At 44.2% G+C, this 27,183-nt stretch overlaps 1 protein-coding gene across 1 annotated transcript in view; it reads left to right on the top strand.

Annotated features, from left to right (window-relative positions):
• Positions 1–59: 59 nt before the first annotated feature.
• Positions 60–27,183, top strand: part of LOC306912833 (phospholipid-transporting ATPase IB-like) — a gene marked incomplete at its 3' end in the record, with an annotated part of 45,889 nt that continues 18,765 nt past the window's right edge. The window contains exons 1-6 of the mRNA XM_079489288.1: positions 60–276; positions 11,777–11,921; positions 23,164–23,263; positions 25,378–25,476; positions 25,790–25,835; positions 26,087–26,127. Coding sequence (XP_079345414.1) covers positions 237–276; positions 11,777–11,921; positions 23,164–23,263; positions 25,378–25,476; positions 25,790–25,835; positions 26,087–26,127 — 471 coding nt within the window. The 5' untranslated portion in view covers positions 60–236. The remainder of the gene's footprint in view (positions 277–11,776; positions 11,922–23,163; positions 23,264–25,377; positions 25,477–25,789; positions 25,836–26,086; positions 26,128–27,183) is intronic.

The following is a 27,183-nucleotide window of genomic DNA, read 5'->3' as shown; positions in this document are numbered from 1 at the left end:
CGCCTGTCATTAGTCGATGCGTGCAGTCACGGCGTTGACAGTGAGCGGGACGAGTCGACGTCAAACACAGCCCTGCCACAAAACAACCTCTCCGGTTCCCCCGACAATAATGATCCTTCACCAGCGAACGCAGCTCTGTCCCAGGCCCGCGTTCCCCTGCTGTGTCTGCGAGCCATGAGCATGCCACCTCTCCGGTGTCCATATTCCAGCCTGTCAGAGACCCGTTTACCAGCAGGATGTATTTCAACCGAAGAGGGAAGAAGATACACAGCGAGGGTAAGCTTTAATAATCTTGTTCTTAATTTAGGGGTCAAGTGTTCACCCCAAAGTAGCGTCGACGCCCGACGTGACAGCGTCTCGCTTGTTGACCATCTCTAGCCCACTATAGTCGATTCATCCCAGTAGTAAGCTAGGCTACATTGTTTTGCGGAGTCGTAAAGATGCGGGGATATTTATGAGGCCCTATATGTCCCAGACAGTCACACAGGTGCGTTTGGAATGAATAACGGAATTTGGGATGGTGCGGGACTGCGGCACGGACGGTGAGCGGTGCAGCTCCTCTCGTCCCAGCATGGGGGCGTCGGTACAAGCCTGGGTGTTTTGGCACCCGGGTTTCGGTTTTGGATGCGAGGAGGGACAACGGCATGCAGGTGCCTCAAGAAAGGCACTGTGTTGTGTTCTTGTTTTCAAAGTATAGCCTTTATATGAAGGTCAATGTAGTAGGCTACTGAAGTCGTTCCCGTTGGGAGCCTAATTATTTGGCCCATTGTTATAGCTTGTGTGTGTGTGTGTGTGTGTCACATTTCATGACCTGCTTAGTGATGGAACTACATTTTTATATAATTTTGCCTATAAAACATCACCAAGTCAAGCTCATAAGACACCCCATAGCCATTACCAACGCCTACCAACGACTTAAAAACCATGTGACTGTTTAGAGCCTTTTAGTCTAAGCTTCACCTGTGGAGGTCATGAGAGGGCCCAGCAATCTGCTGTCACGATTCAACTCAAGCAGACCGTTTGTTTATACATGGTATGTATTTATTTAACCTAATAATAAAGCCATACTGTATTCATTATGTACTGCATGCATTTGTATCCCTAAATCAAGCGGATTTTGGCAGACAAATGCGAACTGAGGTGAGGAGGCGTGTATAGCCGGCAAAAGCCATGAAACCTTCCATGATTCCAAGCATTTGTAGCTTGAATACACTGCTTTTTAAGCGAAGGAAGACGATTGGGACAGAGCTGTAAACATAAGGTGACAGAACAGGAGATATGATGATGTGACAAATGGTGAGCCGGCTGCTGTGGTCAGGCCAGGCCGTTGGATTGGATTGTCCTGGAACGGAGCTGCACGTGCAGCTGGTAGTGTGGCTTTTCAATGGGCACATAGGAGTCATTGTTTGTTGTTGTTGATGTTGTGTATGCGTGCGTGTGTGTGCGCGTGTGTGTGTGTGTGTGTGTGTGTGTGCGCGCCTCCAGCCGATTCCAGAAATATATAGAAAGACATATAGTTGAGAATGAGCTGAGATGAGCGCCAACTGGACCACTTTCTCCAGGCATTGAGTTTCTAGCCTGACAAGTTAATACAATATTGTTTCCTGCTTCTCATTTGATGGGTCTAAAGTCTATTACTTTGTAACTCACTGTAAGCTTTTGCTGATGCCTACACATGCCATGCCCATGGATGCACTTAACCCATTTTGACCTGAGATCAGATTCTAAAAATGTCTTCTACATCCTGACAGTTTTCTGAAAAAGCTATGTTTCTATGTCAGTCGTTCTTCGATTTTTCAAAAAATAGCAGACCTACAAGCTCGTAGCGCGCCACTCGGTGGCGCGCTATGAGCTTGTAGATCTGCTATTTTTCAATAGCTAAAGCATAACATAATGCTAACACCAAAAGGGGTTCCCGCCCAAAATGTGTTTTTAAAGGACCGTGAATGCTCAATACAGTCATTGTCTATTCCTTCAGCCTTTGAACAGAAACACACTGTAGGCCCAGGCTACTGTTAGCCATTAATGGCTTTATTTTTTAGATTTAACATCTGTTTCTCCTAACTAGTCATTAAGTGTTACAAACTAAATAATTTAGTTAGTGTTGGTTAAACATCATTGCAAGTTACTGTGAAGTGGACGTTTTGAATTTTGTTCGTAAATCAATCTAGGGCTTATGAGTCTATTCTTGCCTATAAACCTTTCAAATCAATATGCACTTTCTAAAATGCATTAAAAATACAATAATGTACCTTTTCACACTTGACAACATAAATATTCTAAATGGGTCCACGTTTATTCTCTGTTTCAGTGTTTGTGAATATCAGTATTTAACCCATTTTGGGCGGGAACCCCTTTTGGTGTTTGAAGCATTCTGTTCTACTTTAGCTATTGAAAAATAGCAGATCTACAGATCTTGTAGGTCTGCTATTTTTGAAAAGTCATGAAAATGTGGTGCAAATCTTTAAATATATATTTCAGGGCGAACATTTTTAACTAAAATATTGGCTTCTGAGGGGTCTCTGGAACTACATATTTTGAGATGGGGGTCCGTGGCCCAATAGAGATCATTCTGGGGATCCTTGATATGAAAAAGGTTGAGCACCACTGACATAGAAACATGGGTTTTTCAGAAAAAATGTAGGATTTAGCCTTTTTCTTTATCGACCTCAGGGTTAACAGATGGACTAAAGCCCAAGCTGTTCCCTAGACAACGGAAGCATGACAAAAAATATTCACGGAATTTGAGTGTGTGTCTCAAGTGAGTTTTAAGTCTCTGCAAGTTGATTTCAGGATCAGGATTCTTTTTATTGGATTTTGTCTCAAATTGTAATGCCATACTGAAATCAAAGACCAGCTGAAATCTGTTTTTTAATGCACTTTTAGAGCATATTTGTGGTCATAATGAAGGCATGGTTATCATCATATCATCATGTGTTTTTTTTATAACACGTCCCCAAAAGTCCAGTTTTTTCTCAATTAAAACCAGGTACTAATACATTTCAACCAATGATGACTTGGTACCTGTCAATTCCATCTAGAGGGCAGTGCTAGTCTGTTGTTTATCTACAAAAATTGTGGCTGGACAAACTCACTTTAAAGTTAAAGCTATACTGTGTAACCTTGTCTCTCTGAAAGAAAAAAAAATATTTTAGTATGAAAATCTTGGGAATATTGTGTGGCTTGTGGTGATTGGGTCCAATATTTAGTTCAGTGACCATGGGGCTGAACCAGAAGGTTCAGAAGCTGTGTTCACATTCACGCTCCCATTGGAATGAATAAACTCCAACCTGCTTTCCGTCTCCTAAAAAGGCATTGCCATTATGTTTGTTTTAGCATATAGTCCTAAGTCATCGCAGTTGATGTGTTTATTTATGAGGCAGACTGGGTCACTATACATTTAGAGGTGCTGCTGACACACACTCACCAGTAAGAGCGTAATGCATATTTTTAGATTAAAGCTAGACAGTGGTCTAAAAACCTAAAGAAGCCATAGTTTGGCCCAGAGAACACATTTCCAGGGACTCCCTGCTACGTCTCCCTCCGATGTAAAGCAAGTGGAATGGGAAGGATTCCGGCACGAGTGCCAGTTGGTCGTTCATACCATCAGCGTCTCCATGGTGTGTTGTTTCCTGTAATCTCTTAGGAGTCTGAACTCGTTCACTGTTCTCTGGTCTAATTATCATCCCTTGTGGCGTCCGTGACGTCTACAGCCACCAATCTGTCACACATGCAGGCACGCGCGTGCGCACACACACACACACACACACACACACACACACACACACACACACACACACACACACACACACACACACACACACACACACACACACACACACACACACACACACACACACATTACGAATTTAAGATGTAATCGATCATTCTGTAGAGGAAAAGACAATCATCATACATCTTGTATTCATGATGTAATATGATATATAATTTAGTGTTGTGAGCTAACTGGGTTAGACATTGTGCCGAATGATTCTGTCAAAAATAACTACACCTTTAATCTCAGTGTGGGTAATTGTGGTTCATGGAAGTAAAGCCTGCAGTTTACAGGTTGTTGACAGGTTGTCATGGCTGCTAAGCTGTTATGGATGCCATTTGGGAAATTGAGGTAAAGAACTGCAGCAATAATGATGTCTTTCCTGAATATTAGGTGCAATTACATTACATAGCCACAAGGGAGCACTCTTGGACAAGGATAACATGGACATTGAGGCACTTTGGTCAGGACCTATTAGGTCAGGACAGGAAACCATTGAACCTCTCTCCTCCACACATGGGGTTAACCAACAATCTAAAATCACACTTCACTCAGCACAAAGCACGCACATACTCACACACGCACGCACGCACGCGCACACGCACACGCACACACACACACACACACACACAGTCACACACACACACACGCACGCACGCACGCACGCACGCACGCACGCACGCACGCACGCACGCACGCACGCACGCACGCACGCACGCACGCACACACACACGCACATTACACTCATGCATTCACAGTGTGGATGTTTACCCACAAGTGTTCTGTGCGTGTGTTTGGCTGTGTTTTACTGACTTCCTGTCTTGTGTGTGTGTTGTTTTCTCCCGTGGCGGCTTCTCTCCGGTTCCCACAGAACAGTTAGTGTTGACCACCATTAGACAGGACTCCCCTGAGCTACAACGAGACCCAGGCCTGGGTGCCGGCGCCACCGTGCGCGCCCGCCTCGCAGACAGGTTGGACAAAAGTGAGTTTGCTCTAATGGACTGGATGGTGGTGCTCGCTCTACACCCCCAGCCCTCCGTCTTCCCTCCGCCTTCTTCTGCTCAGAGTCATGCGTGCATGTATAGCCACGCAGAATGGCCCAAACTGCTGCGGCGGCGGTCTCCCAACCCGGGCCCCAGAGAGCTACAAGGTCTAGTGCTAAACGAGTGCCGTGGGTTCATTAATCTGTGGAGTGGAATCAGAGATGGCGGTATACCGGTTGGAGAACAATCTTTGTGATTCCCTGTAGCTCTGAGGGGCCTGGTGTGATGATGACCACTGAGCAGGAATTTTAAGTCTCACTGCATGTCCTTGTAGGTACTCTAGAGAGATGATTGACCGCACATGTGAAAGCTTTAATACAGACGAAGTCAGGCAGATATATAGACAATGGTTTTGGTCTTTTGTGCGACATGTTTAAATTCACATTCTTATGCGCAGCTGAGTCCCGGGTGTTAATGTAACTCTGAGAGTTGTCTGTAAATGTCAAAAGTTTAATTAGCACTCAGGACTTTGCCTTGTGCGCACAAGAATTGCACATAACATGCATATGTGCACATTGGCATGCCTTAATAAAGCATGTGCATTGCAGCATTCATGTACTCTATGTGATGTTTTGGGGAGCGGTTGCATGCTGGGAGCATGATCTATGTCGTTGCTTAAATGTACATGTTCATACTGTATGCATGGCTGTGTGTACATTAGGGTCAATGTGTGTGTGCTTATAGCCGTTACAGTGTGTGAGTGCATATGCAAAATTGTCATTCTGGCATATGAAGGTGTGAGTCTCACACCTTCTGTGAGAAGGTGTACATTGGTGTACTACTGTGTGTGTGTGTGTGTGTGTGTGTGTGTGTGTGTGTGTGTGTGTGTGTGTGTCTGTGTGTGTGTGACTGTGTGTCTGTGTCTGTGTGTCTGTCTGTCTGTCTGTGTGTGCGCGTGGCATTCTCACTTGTAGGATGGATTAGCAGCAGGCGAAGTTGCAGAGCAGACACAGAGAGGATTAGCATCTTGTAAGAGGATTTCTTTCATAAGTCTCGCATCGTCGCTGTGGGAACTGGACCCAGTGGCACACCCCGGTGACCAGGTCTACCTGGACCTGTGATTAACGACCCTTAGGTCGCCTTGGATACCAGCACGACCATGGGAAGTAGGGGTCAGGCGACCAGACAAGGCTCCGTAGGTAACAGTTTCCTGACCGCACAGAGGGATCATGGGCTGGATAGAGCAGGAGGCTAAGAAGCATAATTGGGACAGACTGAAGAAGGCTTTGCTATCACTGGTCATTTGCATGTAACTTTGCAAGTGAAAATTTAACCTAAATAGCTTTGAGTTAATAGTACTCGGTTCTCTCAATGCTTAGGAAGTATTTCATTGTAGTTATTTGGTCTACAATTGCAGTTATTAGGAAAAAAAAGCTGTTGGCTCCTTTAAACGGCTGAGCCTGGGTGAAAGAAAGACCAGATTAAATGTGTATAGACATCTCGTCTCGCTTTGTTTCATGCAGTTGAGAACACAACACGGGTAGGTGGGTTAATTGCCGCTGCACTGATACTGGTTGACACCTGAGTCACTCTAGCCCTGACTGAAGGCAAGGGCACAGCATGGCAGAGGGTGTCTGGTGAAATATTGCTCTGCCATTCTGGCCGCAGTGTTGATGAATTATGCAGCCTACCAGCAATGCATTATTCAGCGGCACGGCCGGCTTTTTAGTAGTGAAAGTTTGGCTCCGGGCCAGGGTATCTTGGGTTCTATACCACCCTAAACATCAGGCTGTCTTGGCTTGGAGCACAAGCTGTTATTAAGCACATGATGAGTGAAGTCCAGCTCAGATGACTGGTTTGGTTTGATGGCTGATGGATTAATCTCAGCTACCTAGTCTAGTGTCTAAACTAAATTGTCATGAATGAACTGCCCTGATTCTTTCCGCAGATCTTTCTTTGAGCCAATCACCATATATGCTTGACCCCGGCCTTGTGTGATATGTTTTTACTTCTCCTGTTTCAATCTTATGACACGGGTATTATTAACCCATTTTGGGGGCGGGAACCCCTTTTGGTGTTTTAAACATTATGTTATAATTTAGCTATTGAAAAATAGCAGATCTACAAGCTCATAGCGCGCCACCGAGTGGTCTGTAGGTCTGCTATTTTTTGAAAAATCATGAAAATGTGGCACACATCTTTGAATATATATTATTTCAGAGCCAACGTTTGTAACTCTAATATTTGCTTCTGAGGGGTTCCTGGAAGTTGGAACAACATATTTTCAGATGTGGGTTGGTGGCCAATTACATATCATTTTTGGGGTTCTTGACATTGACAATATTGACAATATTGAGCACCACTGATACAGAAACATCTTCCAGAAAACTGTCTAAATGGGTTAAAGGCTTTATTAATATTCAACCCCTGTTATAATCATACCATGTTTGCTGCTGGCTAGTGGCTACCGTCCTACGGACCAGGATGAATCTTTGTTAGACTCCTCAACCAGATGGGTAGCTTGTAGGATCCTCTGGCAGGGTATGAGGTCAGGGTGTTCGGTGAGAGAGCGGATCGGTCTAGCTTTACCTGCTCAGGTGACCGCTGTCTGCATGTCAGGTCCACTGCACCTGGCCAGATAGTCTGGGGTGTGTCATGTGTAAATGACCTCTCTGTGCCCTGTGCCGTGGTCACTCGATTGTTGACTCGACAGCCGCTCGTCGTCAGTAATGAGTTACAAAAGTGACTGTGTGCCGCCCTCCACACCATCAGAGATGGAGTAATGAAGGCATTGATCCACCCAGGAATGAATCGGTACAGGAGAGTGTTGCTGAGAAGGCCAGTATTGATCTGCTTGGACTGAAAAGGATTGTGAGATGGAGAGAAAGTGGCCAGAGAACAGGAGGGGGATGGATAGAGCAAATAAGTCAGAGAGGTGATGGAAGGGAGATGTTCTTGTACTTTAAATATAAATCGTGTGAGTAAAAATAGGACAAAAACAGCCGACCGTGAATAATGGTGTTGGCAGAGTATATGAGCATCCATTAGGATAAGTAAGGTATATTAAAAGGTACGTAATATATGATGACAGACTAACAAAAAAGAGGACATGACAATGAAATGACATGAGAAGGAACATGATGATATAGGAAAAGAAGGAAAGTTTCTTCATAACAATAGAGTGGACAAGAAAAGACAGATTTAAAGCAGCAGCACTCGCAAGCTTAAAGGACAACCTTCAACCTATCTTTATATAATTGGTCCTCACTAATCAGCATTATAATAATGGTACCATTTTTATTACTTGTAATTCAGACTTCTCTGGCTGCTTTAAAAAATATTGTAGTCAAATTATCCGACTGCAAAGATAATTGGATCTGTCTTGTTTCACGATATGATTTGATTAAAGAAATAATCATGAAACAAGGAAAATAATCATTTCATCTGTCTCAAGAAATGCCAGATTTAACACACGGTGTTGTGCACCGAAAATAGCTCACAGTGGAGCTTGATGTAGATCAGTTGATCTACAATCAGTTGAGCGCAACTATAGTGCAATTATGTGTCTTCTTGCAGTGAAGCAATGGCACTTTTCTTTGTCTTCACTTCACTAACACCAACCTTGAACCACCCTCAAACATTACGTTATTTACAATTTCACACTATCATACTTGACCTGAGCTCTCAGCGAGCTATAGGTGGAACACTGAGCTGTGATTGTGACTTATGGCCCTGTGGGTGAGGGTCCATAAATTAGGCGATAACCTGGTGAGGAGATAGGCTGGTTATTATCAGTTTGAACTCGACAGACTTTGACCTGAGATCAGATTCTAAAAATGTCTTCTACATCCTGACAGTTTTCTGAAAAAGCTATGTTTCTATGTCAGTCGTTCTTCAATTTTTCAAAAATAGCAGACCTACAAGCTCGTAGCGCGCCACTCGGTGGCGCGCTATGAGCTGCTTTAGCTATTTTTCAATAGCTAAAGCATAACATAATGCTAACACCAGAAGGGTTTCCCGCCCAGAATGGGTTATTATCAGTTTGAACTCGACAGACTTTGACCATAGTGCTCTCCCTTGTGCAGTGTGTGGGATGTAAACAAAGGACCGCAGTAGGAATTGCACATGGAATGACGTAAAACGTGCCTGTTAACCTCCAGGCATGTGTCTGTTGCACCCAGACCTGATTATGTCTCATTTAACAACTTAAAAGGTAGGGTATATATATTTATTTTGGTTACAATAAATTATAAATAGCTCTATATTCTGATAGTAATCATTGCTAGAATGTTTGTTCAGTAACAGGTATACCTCCCTCCCTGCCTCTCCGGCTCTTTAGTAAACAGAAACCTGTATCCGATCAAGGTTAGAGAACTGAAAAGGTAGAGAAACTGAAATTGGAAAAGATAATTTGTTCTCAGCGAACATCCCGTGGGCCCACGGGGGCCTAAACGTGTTGAATTTTCTTCAAAATCAAAAGCAACCCATGCCCTATATATATACACACTAAGAGGGAAGTGAGGTTTGGTAGTAGTACATTATTTTTACCAGTGCTTTGGTGATTGGCTTATAATGAAACAAAGATTGTGCACACGTTTGCACTTGGGAAAGCCCTAGAAGACCGCAAACAAAAACTAATAAGACAAAGAAATAAACAGACAATAAGACTGAAACTGGCCTACTATAAAATTGAAGCTTATGAATGGCTATATACTCTCTCTTGAAAATGTATTTTATGTTTATTAGAGCTGGAGTGACAGGGAGACCCCTGTTACTGAACAAACACTATATCAATGATTACTATCTGAACATACAGATTCAACCTTTTAACTAAACACTTTTGATCTGTTTTAACCAAAACATATCACTTACCCTACCTTTAAGCCCTATACTGACAAATATTGCTGATCTACGAGCTATCATTATATGACCTTGTAGATTGGCTCTTTGACATTTCTGAAAGATATTTTTCACATTTCTGAAAGATATTTTTCAGTTTAACACCAAATCCAAATTAAATTACTGCATTTGACAATCATGTGTTTCCTGTGAACGGGCTTATACCCTTTCTCTTTCTATTCTGTTTCAATTAAGAAAGAGAAAGCCTGATGCTTGGCACCAATACCTTGTACTGCCCGTTGCCCGTCCGTTGATTATGAGCTTGTAGATCAGCTATTTTTCCAAATAGCCACTTTAAATTTAAAGTGGCTATTTGGGGCCCTTGGGGGTCCCTGGCCCCCAGAAATACCTGTTCCGAGGTCGCCGGATTTTACTGGGGCAGAGTACTGGTGCCGAGCGTTCTCAGTGGCTATGTGCTAGATATGGGTTTGGCTGCATGGGTCCATTTACACTTCATCACTCTGTCACTGAGTATAGGCTATGTTATAAAGATCTCGTCTGTGGGCTGTGGGTCCAGCCCATGCAGGCCACAACAGTGAATAAATCCAATCAGCTATAAACCCTGCCCAACTGTTACAATTTTTCTGAATTATTGATGCAACCAGCCTGCTGTTGTTTTCTGTTTCACAGTAAACACACTATACAGATGTCAAGACAGAAATGAATGGTATCAGCTTACCTGCAGGCTGCTTGCTAGGCTACTACTACATCATGCAAAAAAACATGTAAAACCATTGCTACCGGCAGCCAGGTCCCTAATTTGCACGTGATGAAAATGCATCGAATGCTACACACACAGGCAAAGTCGAGAGAGTGAAAGTGCATGGTTGGACCAGAGAGAGATCCTGATCTCTTGATAGATGGCTCCGGTCTCGGGGATGTCATTTGAGCCGACTCTCTGTGTGACTGACTAGTCTGCACTCTGCAGAGCGTATAGCCTACAGGGGGGACGATACGAGAGGCTCCTGGCCCTTTAAAACGCGGAGCCCCAGCTTCTTCCCTTCCGCAGCCTTCAAGGAGCTCACAGGGTTCCTCGCGGGAAGAGAAGCAGCAGTCCGTGGCGTTGTCTAGACTACCCACCCAACCCACCCACACCGGCACGGCAGTCAGGAGGATCGGCTCAGCCAGCATCAGATTTGGAGGGCGAATATAATATATAAAAGGGCCGGAATGACGGCTCTCAGAAGAAGCGGCAGACGGGCGGCCAGATGACGACGCGGCGTCGGGGTTCGCTCGGCTTGTTCTTCTGCTATCATTCACATGGCTGTTGGTTGTCGGGAGCTTCGCTGACAGCAATAAGGCCGACAGAACAGAGGACAGACAAGAAGAAGTGAGTGACGAGCGGCGCGCTGCTCCATCTGTCGTCGTCGCCCGGGGTCGTTGAAGTAAAAAGCAGCTGGGTAAACCAACCGTCACGACTCACATCGACCAGACCTGTCCCCGTCCGTCCGCGTGTCTGTCTTTCCGTGCAGCGCTCCATTATTTAGCGCAGGAGTCGAGAGTGGAACAGAACAGGCTCCACTGAATGTATGAGAGGGAGATGGAGATGCATGTTGCTGCAGCTAGTGTAGCGTGGTGGTCGGTGGTGGTGGTGGGGACGGGGGTCTGGGGGCGGTATAGTAAAAAAAATAATGCTGTTTTAACGCAGGGCAAGTGTGCTTGCAGGCAGCACTTCTGTGCTACTTTCAGTTCCCTCCGAGTGGCCGTTTATACATACATGAAAGTAAAAGTTCTGATTAAAACGGAGCAAAATAAACCCACCACCGTGTTTGTTTCGCCTTTGTGCGCCCCTCAGTCAGCACATTCATTCATTCATCTTGCCGGGTTGGAGGGGAGGGTAGGGGGGGGGGGGGCATTGACGTGCGTGCATTGACGGTCCAGCAGCAGCTGAAAGACAAGCCAGTGTTTATAATGGGGTGAAACGTCACCGAGTGAATCGACCGCCAAGCTTACATCAGCATACAAGTAGCCTTCCAGTATTTAGTGGCTCCACTTTTTGAACTGTAAATCACAATCTCTTCTTGTCTTGTCTTGTGTGTGTCTCGCTGTTCTCTCACACTGTCACTGACTTACCCCAAGCCTCGCCTCTCTCTCTCCCATCATCAATCGAACGGTGCAGGACCCGCTTGCTCGTCCGCCGGATACCGCAAGGCAGATGATGAGATGTCCGGGACCACATCACAGGCGGATCCCGTAGACGCGTCGGCGCGGACGGTGCTTCTTAACCGGCCCCAGACCACCAAATTCTGTGATAACCATGTCAGGTAAGGTGTTTCAGTTTCTGAGTTATAGGACGCTTTAAACTTTATTTTATTTTTTATTTTTTTGCCTTTTATACATTTTAGTTAAACCTTCCATGGGCAGGGGTCACCAAGCCAGTTTGTGATCCATCAATATTTAAATATTCATTGCCATGGACATGCAAAACAAGCGACCAATAATATTACCAGAAATAGGCCTATAGCCCCAATGTATAGCCGGTACTAATGGACCCTTGATGTGCCATAGTGTCTTATCTACTGATTCTACTCAATTCCACTGCGCTACACATTAAAACTATTAAAATAAAGCTAAATTGTTTTGGAGGAAAAGTCGATCTACAAGCTCACAACACAGATTTTGCCATGCAGGGCATGACCAAAATTGGGACGTCTGCAGGGTAACGTGGTTAGCTATTTTTGAACACCTGGAGACTGGGAAGTTATCCACTATACTGGCAGCTGGCTTTGATTGATTGATTGAAGAATTTATTAACAGTTTGCAGAATTACAGTACATTTCAAGCACAAACTCAATACAAAGGCTGTTAACTGTGAGTGGACGACCCAATTAAGCATTACACTTGTTTCCAATAGGGTCCACCATGTTCAAATCATCAAAACATTTAGAGACGTACAAATAGACACTTCTATAGACAGAACAGGAATTCATCATAAAGGAGGTAAAAAGGGAAAAGAAACATATACAGTGAGGGGAAAAAAAGGGGTGGGCGGTGGGGGGGGATTCACGTTCAGCTCCGTTAATTTGTTTGTTTTCCTTGGAGGAGCTGCGTTGGGTCCCCAAGTCGGCTCCGTGGCCGTACCTTGAGTTGGCTGTGTGGCCGTGACCGTCTCTTGTGTTGTCCTTGCGTTGGGTCCCCAAGTTGGCTCAGTGGCCATACCTTGAGTTGGCTGTGTGGCCGCGACCGTCTCTTGTGTTGTCCTTGCGTTCGTGTTTGAGGGATTCCGATTTTACAGGGGCCAGTTTCGAATTGCAGCCGTCCGTAGGTGCCCTTTGAGAGCGGTTTTGAAAGAGTCAAGGGATTCGCATGTCTTAATGACAGTTGGCAGTCCTGAGACGTGTTAAATGTGGCATGGTCCAAGTATATTCCATGTTTGGGATTTCATTCAATAATCGGGTCTTATCAGTACAGTGCTTCCATCATTAGATTGCAGGAGGAAATGGGTCACTTGGCCGCAAAGGTGAATGGGTGCGTATACTTCATATTGTTGTTACAGCTTGTTTGTAGACAGATGGCTTTTCAGAGGGCTGTTACTTGAGGACAGGAGGAGACGGGAAGTTATACCAGTTAAACTAGTTTTTTTTTTGCCAGCGTAGCTTCAATATTTGTGGAACTTGTGGTTTCCATTAATACCAACAAACTCGCCTATGCCCCAGGCATACAGCCGGCAGAACTGCTCAGGCTGGTATTCCTAAACGTAACCTAAGCCCCACTGAGCGGTCGGCATGATGTCGGCGGGGAAAAAAACTATAGGGCGAGCGGGGTTTGAGGCGACCATTCCGGATACCAGGTGAACAGGTCATGTTGAAGAGAAAGTGTGCCGATGGAAGAATGGAAAAAGACTTGAGAGTCAAAAATAAATATAATTATTATGTACACGCGATGGGTAATTAATGAAAGGCATGGCAGGATTTAGTGTGACAATAGTTTAATGCAAAGGTGCCTAACTTTGATCAGAGGTGAGGACTAAGTGAGGCAGTGGATCAAGGGTTTCAATGGATTGTGCTTGTTGAGTGTTATTATAATTTAGCTGACAGACATGTTTGTTGATGACGTTGTCATGACTGGCCATGCAGGCTCTAGTTCATATACATCTTTTATTGTTATATTGCAAGTTCCAAAAAAACCTCAACTGAATCACAGCTCTCCATTTACATCTGGGTATATACTCTTGAAGTTCCTCCTTTGATAAGGTTATGTAATAAGTCACTTATTAAGTGGATGTTTGCAACTTTGGTCTACTAGTCCCACAGAGTCAGACATGATCAGATGACACAAGAATCTTAACGGATTTAACAGATCATTAACATGACCAATTGTCTTAATGAATACTTAAGAACGAAAGTGAAAGCCATTAACTACCCTCAAATGCATGTATATAGATTGCAGGCAGCAACTAAACTGTGTTTAAGTTAAACAAAATATTTTCTTGTGTGTTACGTCCTACTCCTAAACAGAGTAGTGTGTTACGTCCTACTCCTAAACAGAGTAGTGTGTTACGTCCTCCTACTCCTAAACAGAGTAGTGTGTTACGTCCTCCTACTCCTAAACAGAGTAGTGTGTTACGTCCTCCTACTCCTAAACAGAGTAGTGTGTTACGTCCTCCTACTCCTAAACAGAGTAGTGTGTTACGTCCTCCTACTCCTAAACAGAGTAGTGTGTTACGTCCTACTCCTAAATAGAGTAGTGTGTTACGTCCTCCTACTCCTAAACAGAGTGGTGTGTTACGTCCTACTCCTAAACAGAGTAGTGTGTTACGTCCTCCTACTCCTAAACAGAGTAGTGTGTTACGTCCTCCTACTCCTAAACAGAGTAGTGTGTTACGTCCTACTCCTAAACAGAGTAGTGTGTTACGTCCTCCTACTCCTAAACAGAGTAGTGTGTTACGTCCTCCTACTCCTAAACAGAGTAGTGTGTTACGTCCTCCTACTCCTAAACAGAGTAGTGTGTTACGTCCTACTCCTAAACAGAGTAGTGTGTTACGTCCTACTCCTAAACAGAGTAGTGTGTTACGTCCTCCTACTCCTAAACAGAGTAGTGTGTTACGTCCTACTCCTAAACAGAGTAGTGTGTTACGTCCTACTCCTAAACAGAGTAGTGTGTTACGTCCTCCTACTCCTAAACAGAGTAGTGTGTTACGTCCTACTCCTAAACAGAGTAGTGTGTTACGCCCTCCTACTCCTAAACAGAGTAGTGTGTTACGTCCTCCTACTCCTAAACAGATTATTGTGTTACGTCCTCCTACTCCTAAACAGAGTAGTGTGTTACGTCCTACTCCTAAACAGAGTAGTGTGTTACGTCCTACTCCTAAACAGTAGTGTGTTACGTCCTCCTACTCCTAAACAGAGTAGTGTGTTACGTCCTCCTCCTAAACAGAGTAGTGTGTTACGTCCTCCTCCTAAACAGAGTAGTGTGTTACGTCCTACTCCTAAACAGAGTAGTGTGTTACGTCCTCCTACTCCTAAACAGAGTAGTGTGTTACGTCCTACTCCTAAACAGAGTAGTGTGTTACGTCCTCCTACTCCTAAACAGAGTAGTGTGTTACGTCCTCCTACTCCTAAACAGAGTAGTGTGTTACGTCCTACTCCTAAACAGAGTAGTGTGTTACGTCCTACTCCTAAACAGAGTAGTGTTACGTCCTCCTACTCCTAAACAGAGTAGTGTGTTACGTCCTACTCCTAAACAGAGTAGTGTTACGTCCTCCTACTCCTAAACAGAGTAGTGTGTTACGTCCTACTCCTAAACAGAGTAGTGTGTTACGTCCTCCTACTCCTAAACAGAGTAGTGTGTTACGTCCTCCTCCTCAACAGAGTAGTGTGTTACGTCCTCCTACTCCTAAACAGAGTAGTGTGTTACGTCCTACTCCTAAACAGAGTAGTGTGTTACGTCATCCTACTCCTAAACAGAGTAGTGTGTTACGTCCTCCTAAACAGAGTAGTGTGTTACGTCCTCCTACTCCTAAACAGAGTAGTGTGTTACGTCCTCCTACTCCTAAACAGAGTAGTGTGTTACGTCCTCCTACTCCTAAACAGAGTAGTGTGTTACGTCCTACTCCTAAACAGAGTAGTGTGTTACGTCCTCCTACTCCTAAACAGAGTAGTGTGTTACGTCCTCCTACTCCTAAACAGAGTAGTGTGTTACGTCCTCCTACTCCTAAACAGAGTAGTGTGTTACGTCCTACTCCTAAACAGAGTAGTGTGTTACGTCCTCCTACTCCTAAACAGAGTAGTGTGTTACGTCCTACTCCTAAACAGAGTAGTGTGTTACGTCCTCCTACTCCTACACAGAGTAGTGTGTTACGTCCTCCTACTCCTAAACAGAGTAGTGTGTTACGTCCTACTCCTAAACAGAGTAGTGTGTTACGTCTTCCTACTCCTAAACAGAGTAGTGTGTTGCGTCCTACTCCTAAACAGAGTAGTGTGTTACGTCCTCCTACTCCTAAACAGAGTAGTGTGTTACGTCCTCCTACTCCTAAACAGAGTAGTGTGTTACGTCCTACTCCTAAACAGAGTAGTGTTACGTCCTACTCCTAAACAGAGTAGTGTGTTACGTCCTCCTACTCCTAAACAGAGTAGTGTGTTACGTCCTCCTACTCCTAAACAGAGTAGTGTGTTACGTCCTACTCCTAAACAGAGTAGTGTGTTACGTCCTACTCCTAAACAGAGTAGTGTGTTACGTCCTCCTACTCCTAAACAGAGTAGTGTGTTACGTCCTCCTACTCCTAAACAGAGTAGTGTGTTACGTCCTACTCCTAAACAGAGTAGTGTGTTACGTCCTACTCCTAAACAGAGTAGTGTGTTACGTCCTACTCCTAAACAGAGTAGTGTGTTACGTCCTCCTACTCCTAAACAGAGTAGTGTGTTACGTCCTCCTACTCCTAAACAGAGTAGTGTGTTACGTCCTCCTACTCCTAAACCCTAAACAGAGTAGTGTGTTACGTCCTCCTACTCCTAAACAGAGTAGTGTGTTACGTCCTCCTACTCCTAAACAGAGTAGTGTGTTACGTCCTCCTACTCCTAAACAGAGTAGTGTGTTACGTCCTCCTACTCCTAAACAGAGTAGTGTGTTACGTCCTCCTACTCCTAAACAGAGTAGTGTGTTACGTCCTACTCCTAAACAGAGTAGTGTGTTACGTCCTCTTACTCCTAAACAGAGTAGTGTGTTACGTCCTACTCCTAAACAGAGTAGTGTGTTACGTCCTCCTACTCCTAAACAGAGTAGTGTGTTACGTCCTCCTACTCCTAAACAGAGTAGTGTGTTACGTCCTACTCCTAAACAGAGTAGTGTGTTACGTCCTCCTACTCCTAAACAGAGTAGTGTGTTACGTCCTCCTACTCCTAAACAGAGTAGTGTGTTACGTCCTACTCCTAAACAGAGTAGTGTGTTACGTCCTCCTACTCCTAAACAGAGTAGTGTGTTACGTCCTCCTATTCCTACACAGAGTAGTGTGTTACGTCCTCCTACTCCTACACATAGTAGTGTGTTACGTCCTCCTACTCCTAAACAGAGTAGTGTGTTACGTCCTACTCCTAAACAGAGTAGTGTGTTACGTCCTCCTACTCCTAAACAGAGTAGTGTGTTACGTCCTACTACTCCTAAACAGAGTAGTGTGTTACGTCCTACTACTCCTAAACAGAGTAGTGTGTTACGTCCTACTACTCCTAAACAGAGTAGTGTTACGTCCTCCTACTCCTAAACAGAGTAGTGTGTTACGTCCTACTCCTAAACAGAGTAGTGTGTTACGTCCTACTACTAAACAGAGTAGTGTGTTACGTCCTCCTACTCCTAAACAGAGTAGTGTGTTACGTCCTACTACTCCTAAACAGTAGTGTTACGTCCTCCTACTCCTAAACAGAGTAGTGTGTTACGTCCTACTCCTAAACAGAGTAGTGTGTTACGTCCTCCTACTCCTAAACAGAGTAGTGTGTTACGTCCTCCTACTCCTAAACAGAGTAGTGTGTTACGTCCTCCTACTCCTAAACAGAGTAGTGTGTTACGTCCTACTCCTAAACAGAGTAGTGTGTTACGTCCTCCTACTCCTAAACAGAGTAGTGTGTTACGTCTTCCTACTACTAAACAGAGTAGTGTGTTACGTCCTACTCCTAAACAGAGTAGTGTGTTACGTCCTCCTACTCCTAAACAGAGTAGTGTGTTACGTCCTCCTACTCCTAAACAGAGAGTGTGTTACGTCCTCCTACTCCTAAACAGAGTAGTGTGTTACGTCATCCTACTCCTAAACAGAGTAGTGTGTTACGTCCTCCTACTCCTAAACAGAGTAGTGTGTTACGTCCTCCTACTCCTAAACAGAGTAGTGTGTTACGTCCTCCTACTCCTAAACAGAGAGTGTGTTACGTCCTCCTACTCCTAAACAGAGTAGTGTGTTACGTCCTCCTACTCCTAAACAGAGTAGTGTGTTACGTCCTACTCCTAAACAGAGTAGTGTGTTACGTCCTACTCCTAAACAGAGCAGTGTGTTACGTCCTACTCCTAAACATAGTAGTGTGTTACGTCCTCCTACTCCTAAACAGAGTAGTGTGTTACGTCCTACTCCTAAACAGAGTAGTGTGTTACATCCTACTCTTAAACAGAGTAGTGTGTTACGTCCTCCTACTCCTAAACAGAGTAGTGTGTTACGTCCTCCTACTCCTAAACAGATTAGTGTGTTACGTCCTACTCCTAAACAGAGTAGTGTGTTACGTCCTCCTACTCCTAAACAGCTAACATGTGTAGGTGAATGTTCTGGGCATGTGGTTATCTGTCCCGTCCAGGGTCATGGGCAGGGCCAAACGGAATCCCTTTTATCAATGTCCTCGCAGGCAGCTGCTGCTGTGTGCATATTTAATGTGATCTCTTGTGTGGGTATACATACTAGGTTGTTGCCGTCAGGCTACCGACTGCTATACAGTTCCATTCAAACGGACGTCAGTCCTGTTGACGCCTTGTCTGGCGCCATAGGAACATTTTCCTCGTGTTTTCGTGGGTGGAAGCCTTGTCGGTAACCGTTCATTGATCTGCCATTACTGTCAGGAGATTCGATTTTTGCTTTTAAAGGGCCCTATTTCAGTTCTGTTAATACGATTAAGGTGGGCATTCAGTGACTCATCTGATTGGATCACGCATATAGCGCCTCCCTCGCAGTATCGTGATTGGTGAGATCGTTGGAGAGCAGCTCTCAGACATGCCCTTTGATGTCCCTATGTTCCTGTATCTCTTTAGTTTTAAAGGTTCAATACCGTTATTGATTTCTCCAAGACTAGAAGTTCATAGCTTTTATCCCTACTCTCCCGTCTCCAGTTCCATTACACTGTTTGTTCTACACAGTCTGATGATTAGTGTTGCCCTCCTTCCTTGTCCACCATCATGGAAGACACAGTTAACTGTTTATCGGGGCGCCCGCTGGCCTAGTGGTCCAGGCGAATTCCACATATAGGCTTTGGCCTGACAGCGCGCCGCGTGTTCGAGTTGCTGCACTTGATACTATCAATAAAGGCAGAAAAGCCACAAAAACAAATCTAAAAAACCCCCATCTGTTTATCAATTCCAAAGTTATTGATAATTGGAAAACAATAAGGTTTAGGTTTTGGCTTAAGAGGCAAGAGTGGCCTGGGCCGTGGCTCAGCAGTCCAGGCACCTTGGCTGGTAATCCAGTCTGGCAGTGTGCCGCGGGTTCGACTCCCGATCCCGACGGCCTTTACTGCATGTCATCCCCCCATCCCTCTCCCCATTTCCTGTCAGCCTACTGTCTGTATAAAATAAAGGCGAAAGCCACAAAAAAAACCATTAAAAAGAAAAAAGAGGCAAGAGTGATGTTTTCAAGCTTTTGATTTCTGTTAAATTTCTTGCCATTTCCTGGTAAAACATGACATGAATTTAATGGCAACATGTGCATGTTAATAGCATCAGTTGAACATACTCTGCCTTTAATTGTCTGCGGAAATCTAATGAAAGTGATAGAGTGCCCCAGATTAGAATAAAAAATCAAGATCAGGCCTGGGCCGTGGCTCAGCGGTCCAGGCACCTTGGCCCGGTGGTCCGAGTCTGGCAGTGTGCCGTGGGTTCGACTCCCGATCCCGACGGCCTTTACTGCATGTCACTCCCCCATCTCTCTCCCCCATTTCCTGTCAGCCTACTGTCTGTCCCTCTGTAAAGAATGTAGAATAAAGGCGAAAGCCGCAAAAAAACCCCCAAAAAACATTAAAAAGCAAGATTGATAAGGGGATTGAAATCAATAAAAAGTAATGATCCCATTCCCAATCCCTAACGCATTGTGAGCGTGTAGATCTGCTATTTTTGTTATGTTTGAAAAATCTTTCAGTTTCAGTTTTAATAGCCTACTAAATCCAAAGAGGCGCCCATTCAATTATTTCCTGGTCACATAATTTGAAAATCTTGTGCATTTGCAGGTGGTAACTGAACATGCTTGGCCAGTCCTCTGTTTCAAGAAAGAGAAAAGCCTGATAATTATGACATTCCCGGAATAGGAATGTTCATGTGGTGAAGTCTGCATCATTAACTGTGAATACCTTGCCTCTTGCCTCCAGATTTATACTAAGTAATATGTCCATGGGCCGTGTTATCACACTGAGCACATCCACTTGTGTTTCTGTACGGACTGTGCAGAGCTGCGTAACACCAGGACAGCTCTACCCCTGCAGTGCACAGCTGCAACATCAACCAGCATTATATATCCACTGCATGAGCCTTTGACAGAAGTGTGTGTGCGTGCGTGCGTGCGTGCGTGTGCGTGTGCGTGTGTGTGTGTGTGTGTGTGTGTGTGTGTGTGTGTGTGACTGTGTGTGTGAGACTGTGTGTGTGAGACTGTGTGACTGTGTGTGAGACTGTGTGTGTGTGTGTGAGACTGTGACTGTGTGTGTGTGTGTGTGTGACAGAGATTAAAATAGGGTGCATTTTGCATCCGCAGTTTATAGTTAAGGGACGCAATAAAACAACGACCTCTGCATCCACGGGATGCACTACTGTACTGTTTTTATTCTAGTTTATTTTGCTAGATTTAGTTATAATGATTTCTTCTTCTGCTTTCTACATTAATATAACCATATAAAATGAAATGGGAGTTAAATGCTGCAATTTGTAAAAAATGGCAAAATATGACTCCTAACGTCGTTGTGGGACTCATAAAATGTCCCTGGGACTCATTCTAAAAGACCATCCCTGCATCCCGGGACTCATTACATTGAAAACCTGTTTACATCACTGGAGAGAGATGGTATCGTTGGTCTGTGATTAGATTAAAGGTTCTGTTCTACCAGACCTAGTGTATAGCATTAGGCATTCTCAGGTATCCAGAGCAATGGGGTCGTGTTGTGGTTTGTGTGTGTGGTGTACATTATGTCAGACAGGCCAATTAGCAGCAGTTCTTTCGGTTTGAAGTTAGATCTCCTTTCTTCTCCTGGTCACCAGTGGCGTTTCCAGGAATTACATTTTGGGCAGGCAAGAATTACATTTTGGGCAGGCAAGAATTACATTTTGGACAGGCAAGAATTACATTTTGGACAGGCAAGAATTACATTTTGGACAGGCAAGAATTACATTTTGGACAGGCAAGAATTACATTTTGGACAGGCAAGATGTGTTAATTGTCGTCTCCCTGCGCACAATCGTAGCACTAAAGGTTTTCAAAGAGATATACCTGCCAGACGAGTAGTATACAAAGGCTGAAAGGCATGCATTTACATTCCAATGGGTGATTGAGGGTCGCGCTCTACCGCAACGGCCAATCTGCTGTCCACTAATAGTTCTCAGGTCTTGTTTTTGTCCTCTCTCTTTTCTCATTGTATGGATTTTGGCCAGGCCAGAAATGGATTTGGACAGGCAGACGCCTGCCCTCGCCTTATTGTAGATACGCCTCTCCTGGTCATGTTCATTTCAAGGAAATTCTGGCACTCAAAAACACGCACAACTGAACACTAGTACGAACAAACACAAAGCCATTAGACAAGAGCCATTACAGGGGGGGGGCCCTTGAATTTCACTCAGAACGGATGGGAAACAAGGCAGGACTTGATACATCAACATGTCGACATTTATTTATAGGGTCTCTTAACCCATTTAGGCCTGACGTTGAGGAAAAAAGTCTTCTAAATCCTGACAGTTTTTATTAAAAACCCATGTTTCTATGTCAGTTGTTCTCAAACATATTCATGTCAAGGAACCCCAAATATATATGACATTGGCTGCCGACCCCCATCTGAAAATATGTTGTTCCAGGGACTCTCTCAGTAGCAAAAGATTTGAGTTAAAAACTCGCTCTCAAAGAACATATATTCAAAGATTTCAGGCACATTTTCACGATTTTTCAAAAATAGCAGACCTACAAGCTATGAGCTTGTAGATCTGCTATTTTTCAATAGCTAAAGCATAACATAATGCTAACACCAAAAGGGGTTCCCGCACAAAATGGGTTAAAAAGCTCTTACGTTAGCTGGCCGGCTATATCAAGCCTAAATTGAGACAGTTGTCTGATCAATACTGTCGATTGAGTGACAAGCTGAGGCTGCCAAGGCCTCTCGCTGGTCCTTTTCTGTAGCCTTGGGTCTAAATTTAGACCATTGGACTACCTACGGTGTGCTCCATTTATAGGGGGGTCAGTGTGTGTATGTGTGTGCGCCCCATAATGGATCCGTTTGCTTGGACTCCCAGAGGACACTTGAGTGTTGCTAAATTGGTTTTCAAGTGCAGCAATAATTGAAACCCAAAGGAGTCTCTTCATATTTTAAGCCTAATTTACGCTTCATCACACGGCAGCCTTGCCCACTGAAAATAACCAAATGTATTTTTGGCAAGAGAGACGCACCATTGTGCGACAAAGCGTGAATTAGGATTTAGTCGTGGTGGTGTGCTTTTGAGGCTTCGTACACATATAAAGAACGGATGTTCTGTGCTCTGCCTGTGTTTCATGGCCGCCTCAATGCCTTTCCAATGGAAGTCACGTGGTTTGACCAAACACTTGTTTGATTGCCCCCCTCCCCCAATCAAACACAAGTGTTTGGTCAAACCATGTGACTTCCACCAGCGTGTCCGCCCTGAGACTGGGACGTCGGGGTTCAATCCCTGGCCGGGTCATACCAAATACTCTAAACATGGGACCCAGTGCGGCCTGCTTGACACTCAGCATCAAGGGTTGGATTGGGGGTAAGTCCCTGCGACATACTAGCGTCATGTCCAGGGGGTGTACTTGTACATCAAGCTGCCTCACGCTACAAAAACAGGAGATAGGCTCCTGCCCTATGGGCCTCATGGCTCGGCAAGGCTACTTACTATGTGACTTCCATTGGAAAAGCATTTGGGCGGCCATGAAACACAGGCAGAGCACAGAACATCCGTTCTTTATGTGTGTACGAAGCCTGAGAGAACGCCACTGGAACTAACGCCAGATTTACACACAGTTCTTTTCACCATTGCTTGTATTCTGGTCTCTCTGCTTCATGAATATAAAGGGAATGTGATCCCTGACCCTGACATTCTCTGCCTGATCTTGTTCCACAGTACCACCAAGTATAGCGTGCTCACCTTTCTCCCGCGGTTCCTGTACGAGCAGATCAGGCGGGCTGCCAATGCCTTCTTCCTTTTCATTGCCCTCATGCAGGTAAGCCCTGCCCACAGCACGGCGACAACAACAGCAGCAGCAGCAGCCTTCAGCTCTGTTAAGTGTTGGGCCTGACTCACACCTTCGCATCTAGCATACACCATTGTTGGATGCTAGATGCATGAGACTTGTCTACTGATGCAAGCTCGCAATGCATTTCCAATAGAAGTCACATGGTTTGACACAACATTTGTGTTGCACGGCTTTCGGCTGTGTTTCGACTGCCCCCCACCCCCTCATACAACACAAATGTTGTGTCAAACCGTGTGACTCCCATTGGAAATGCATTGTGAGCTTGCATCAGTCAATAAGTCTCATGCATCAGCTATACATCAATCTGTTGCGAAGGGGTGAGTCAGGCCTTGGTGTTGGCAAGCATACAGCATGCCAACACCAGCACACAAGTTTTCAACTAAGGCCTCACTCACATTGTTGCATTTTTGTTTGATGGCTGTGTTGTGCCCACCTCCCCCGCATCAAACAAAAATGTTTTGTCAAACCATGTGACTTCCATTGGAAATGCATTGGGGCAAGACAAATGTTGTATGCATGTTGCAACAGTGTGAGTGAGGCCTATGTATAAATCAGGCTTTATGTTTTGGTTGTTTGGTTGTGACTAAATAGCCAAACCTCTCTGAAAGCTTTTAGATCATGTAAGTTCAGATGCAAACAGCCTTCTTGTCCTGATAACATTGATTTTGTAAAAAAGAACACGACCAGAGTTAAGTACAGGGATAGCTGATACTTTCCTGAAACTACGCTGAGCTTCACGCTACACTCATTAGCAATCAGGTCAAAAGCTTACCCCACACCCCACCCCTTCATGTCTGTGCACTGTGCTTCATAAAATAGCTTATTTTATGAAGCCCAGAATTAAGTAACTTTCCTCTTCTATCCTGGATTTGAACCCGATTTCCTTTCTTGCTGAAATATTCACCATTGAGCTAATAGAGCCTGCCTGCTTGATCAGGGGGATGAATAGAATCTTGACCGTCGGGTCACAATTCGTGTCAGTTCCTGTGTCTAGGTGAGACATGACCTCACAATCTAAACGTCTCAGTAGAATAGCTATAGTTATATTGTATTTACATACAAAATTACATTTTATTAATGAAAAAAAAGGTTACTCGCCGATCTAAATTCACAAGGATTGGAAATATTGGTCTAGAATTGGGACCCTAGGTTGAAAGTGGGTAAATGGACACTAACCTTAGTATGTGTACCACAGCACAAAATATCAGAACACACCTAACACACAATACAATACATGTGTCAACTGTCAACAATGTGGAGGTAAAATAAATAATTGAACCTGACAAAACCAGATGAACCAGAACTGGTTCACAGCTGAAATGTATCAAAGTGCAGTGCATACAATGTACGTCTAATTCATTTCTAGCACGCCTTGTGTTTAGACTAGAGCACAAACCTTTCTATCGTTTGATGTAAACTATAATCATCAACAATGATGAACTGAGATGCACATTTACAGCACGATACTGTCCCTTTAAAGGACCACTTCACCACTTTTCAACCCATCTTCATATAATAGGTCCTCACTAATAATCATGATAAAATGGCACAATTTTTTTCTACTCAAGTCTGTGTCTCATAGGAGGGCTGTGGGCAGTTTAGAAACCGTCTTCCAGTGACATCATCATTAGGCAGATTTTCTTTTACAAAAATGTTTAGATTTTCATTATCGTGAGAACGATGGCTTCCATTTTCGCATTGCAACTTTTCAGGACTAGAAAGCCTGCAGTTTCTATTAGCTTGTATTCCCCATCGATGATGTCACTGGAAGACGGTTTCTGAACTGCCCACAGCCCTCCTATGAGACACAGACCGAGTAGAAAGAAATTGCGCCATTCTTTTCATGATTATTAGTGAGGACCTATTATATGAAGATAGGTTGAAAAGTGGTGAAGTGGTCCTTTAACTGCCCTAACAATAATGTGTAAAATCAATGACTAGGCTCAGGACGACCTGTGTTGCACGTCATTCCTCCTCTCTGCCCTCAGTATCCTGAGTGTGTTTCACTGTCCAGTTTTAAAAGAAATCTTTTACAGCTAACAACAATGATTTCTAAGCGCAGTCACTTTGCTTCTACTCAGCAAATCCCTGACGTATCTCCGACGGGTCGTTACACCACCCTTGTGCCACTCATCTTCATCATGACCGTAGCAGCAATCAAAGAGATCATAGAGGACTATGTGAGTATCATAGTGCCCCCTGCTGACCGGCTTCACTCATTATTTTGTTAGGATTATGGGTTGGATGTTAAGAAGTTAACAGAAATCCCACACATGTATGTATGCTAATGAATAAGGTTAGAACCAGGTGGTCTTTGTCGTTACATCTTGTGTACTGATACATTTGTCCTGCTCCTCATTCTTCATACTCTGTCATACAACCGTGTCACTCACGTTTGTTTTGGTAGTGATTCTTGGTGAGTGATTCTTGGTGAGTGACACGGTTGTATGATGAAGTATAAATTGACCCTTACACACGTCTCTGTCTCTACAGCACAGACACAAAGCAGACAACACCGTCAACAAGAAGAAAACCACAGGTACTGGTCGCTTACTGTGTGTGTGTGTGTGTGTGCCCCTTGCGCGTGTGCGTGCGTCACATGTATGTATTTTCCATAGCTCTGCTTGTATGTTTTTTTCCATGGGTTTTTTGTTTGCCTTTCATGGTTGAGTGAATGGCTGGTTTTTGTTTCTGCCAATAGGGCAAGTCAACACACAATAGTTGTGTATGAATACTGTATGAGAGCCACTCTATAGGCTGACTGACGGCTGTGTTCTCCTTGCCTCACAGTACTGCGAGCTGGAGCATGGCAGACCATCATCTGGAAACAGGTAACGCACTCATCCTCATCGTTGTCCCTAACCATCTCACCACTGCTGGCAAGAGCTCAAGGCCTGTTAGTCCTAGCCTGGCTAATAAGCCAGACAATTTTTTTTGCCAACGGCTGATTCGGTCTGGCTTATTAGCCAGACTATGTTAGTCCCTCTGTATTTCATTCTGTCTATGTTCGACTTTGAAGGGAACCCCAGAACGTTCCATAAACCTGAGACTTTCCAGAATCGGTGAAGTTCTGCGATGGCTTTTTAGTTTCTTTGTGACGCATCGCCAGCGCATTGTGAGCTAGTTTATCGGCCATTCTCGCTATTTTTTTATTTTCAAAATCTTTTTATTTTTTCACAGGTTCATAGAAAAAATAAAAAATAAAACAGCAGATTTTAGTATCAATGACTAGAGGTAAACAAACAGACTTATGTTGTTGTGCAAAACATGCCCCTTCAAGACAAAAGAAAAACATCCCCTTCAAGTCCCAATTTAGTAAAGCCAATTCCCAACCATTATCCATTTATCTTCTCCATCATGTCAAAAAGAACAATCAGGACAGTCAGTGGTCAAGGCGGAAGTGATATACGATTACGATCTATAAGCTATTAACACCACGTGTGCAGGGTCTGTGTAAGCTGGTAGATCTGCTCTTTTTGTTACATGACACCACCGCACTACAGTATAAACCAACTACAGTATAGCTGATTGTGTTTTGGGCTTAGCATCGCAGTCAACCTTTACGTAGTAGCCTACAGCCCTACACAATCAGCTTTTTTTTTGTTTTGTTTTAGACAGAGCCATAGAGTAAGACAGAGTTACGACATTGAGGGGGCAGAAAACAGCCCGGTCACGTAGTGGTTCATGTAACTCGTTTGTCACTATAAAGCCCATAGACTCCAATGCATTCCGTCAACTTCCGGTTCAGGCCCTTGTCACTATTCGCCCAATAGAAGTCTATGTAGAAGAGCCGCCATTTGACTGAAGCCCCATGAAGTGAGCGGAGTTGTCGTAACTCTGTCTTACTCTATGGCTCTGGTTTTAGATTATAGGCAGATACAAAAGAT

The sequence above is a fragment of the Electrona antarctica genome (assembly GCF_951216825.1).
Source record: "Electrona antarctica genome assembly, chromosome: 20".
NCBI classification, from domain to species: domain Eukaryota; kingdom Metazoa; phylum Chordata; class Actinopteri; order Myctophiformes; family Myctophidae; genus Electrona; species Electrona antarctica.
Note: the sequence above shows the minus strand (reverse complement) of the source record. Positions and strands in the feature narration are given on the sequence as shown.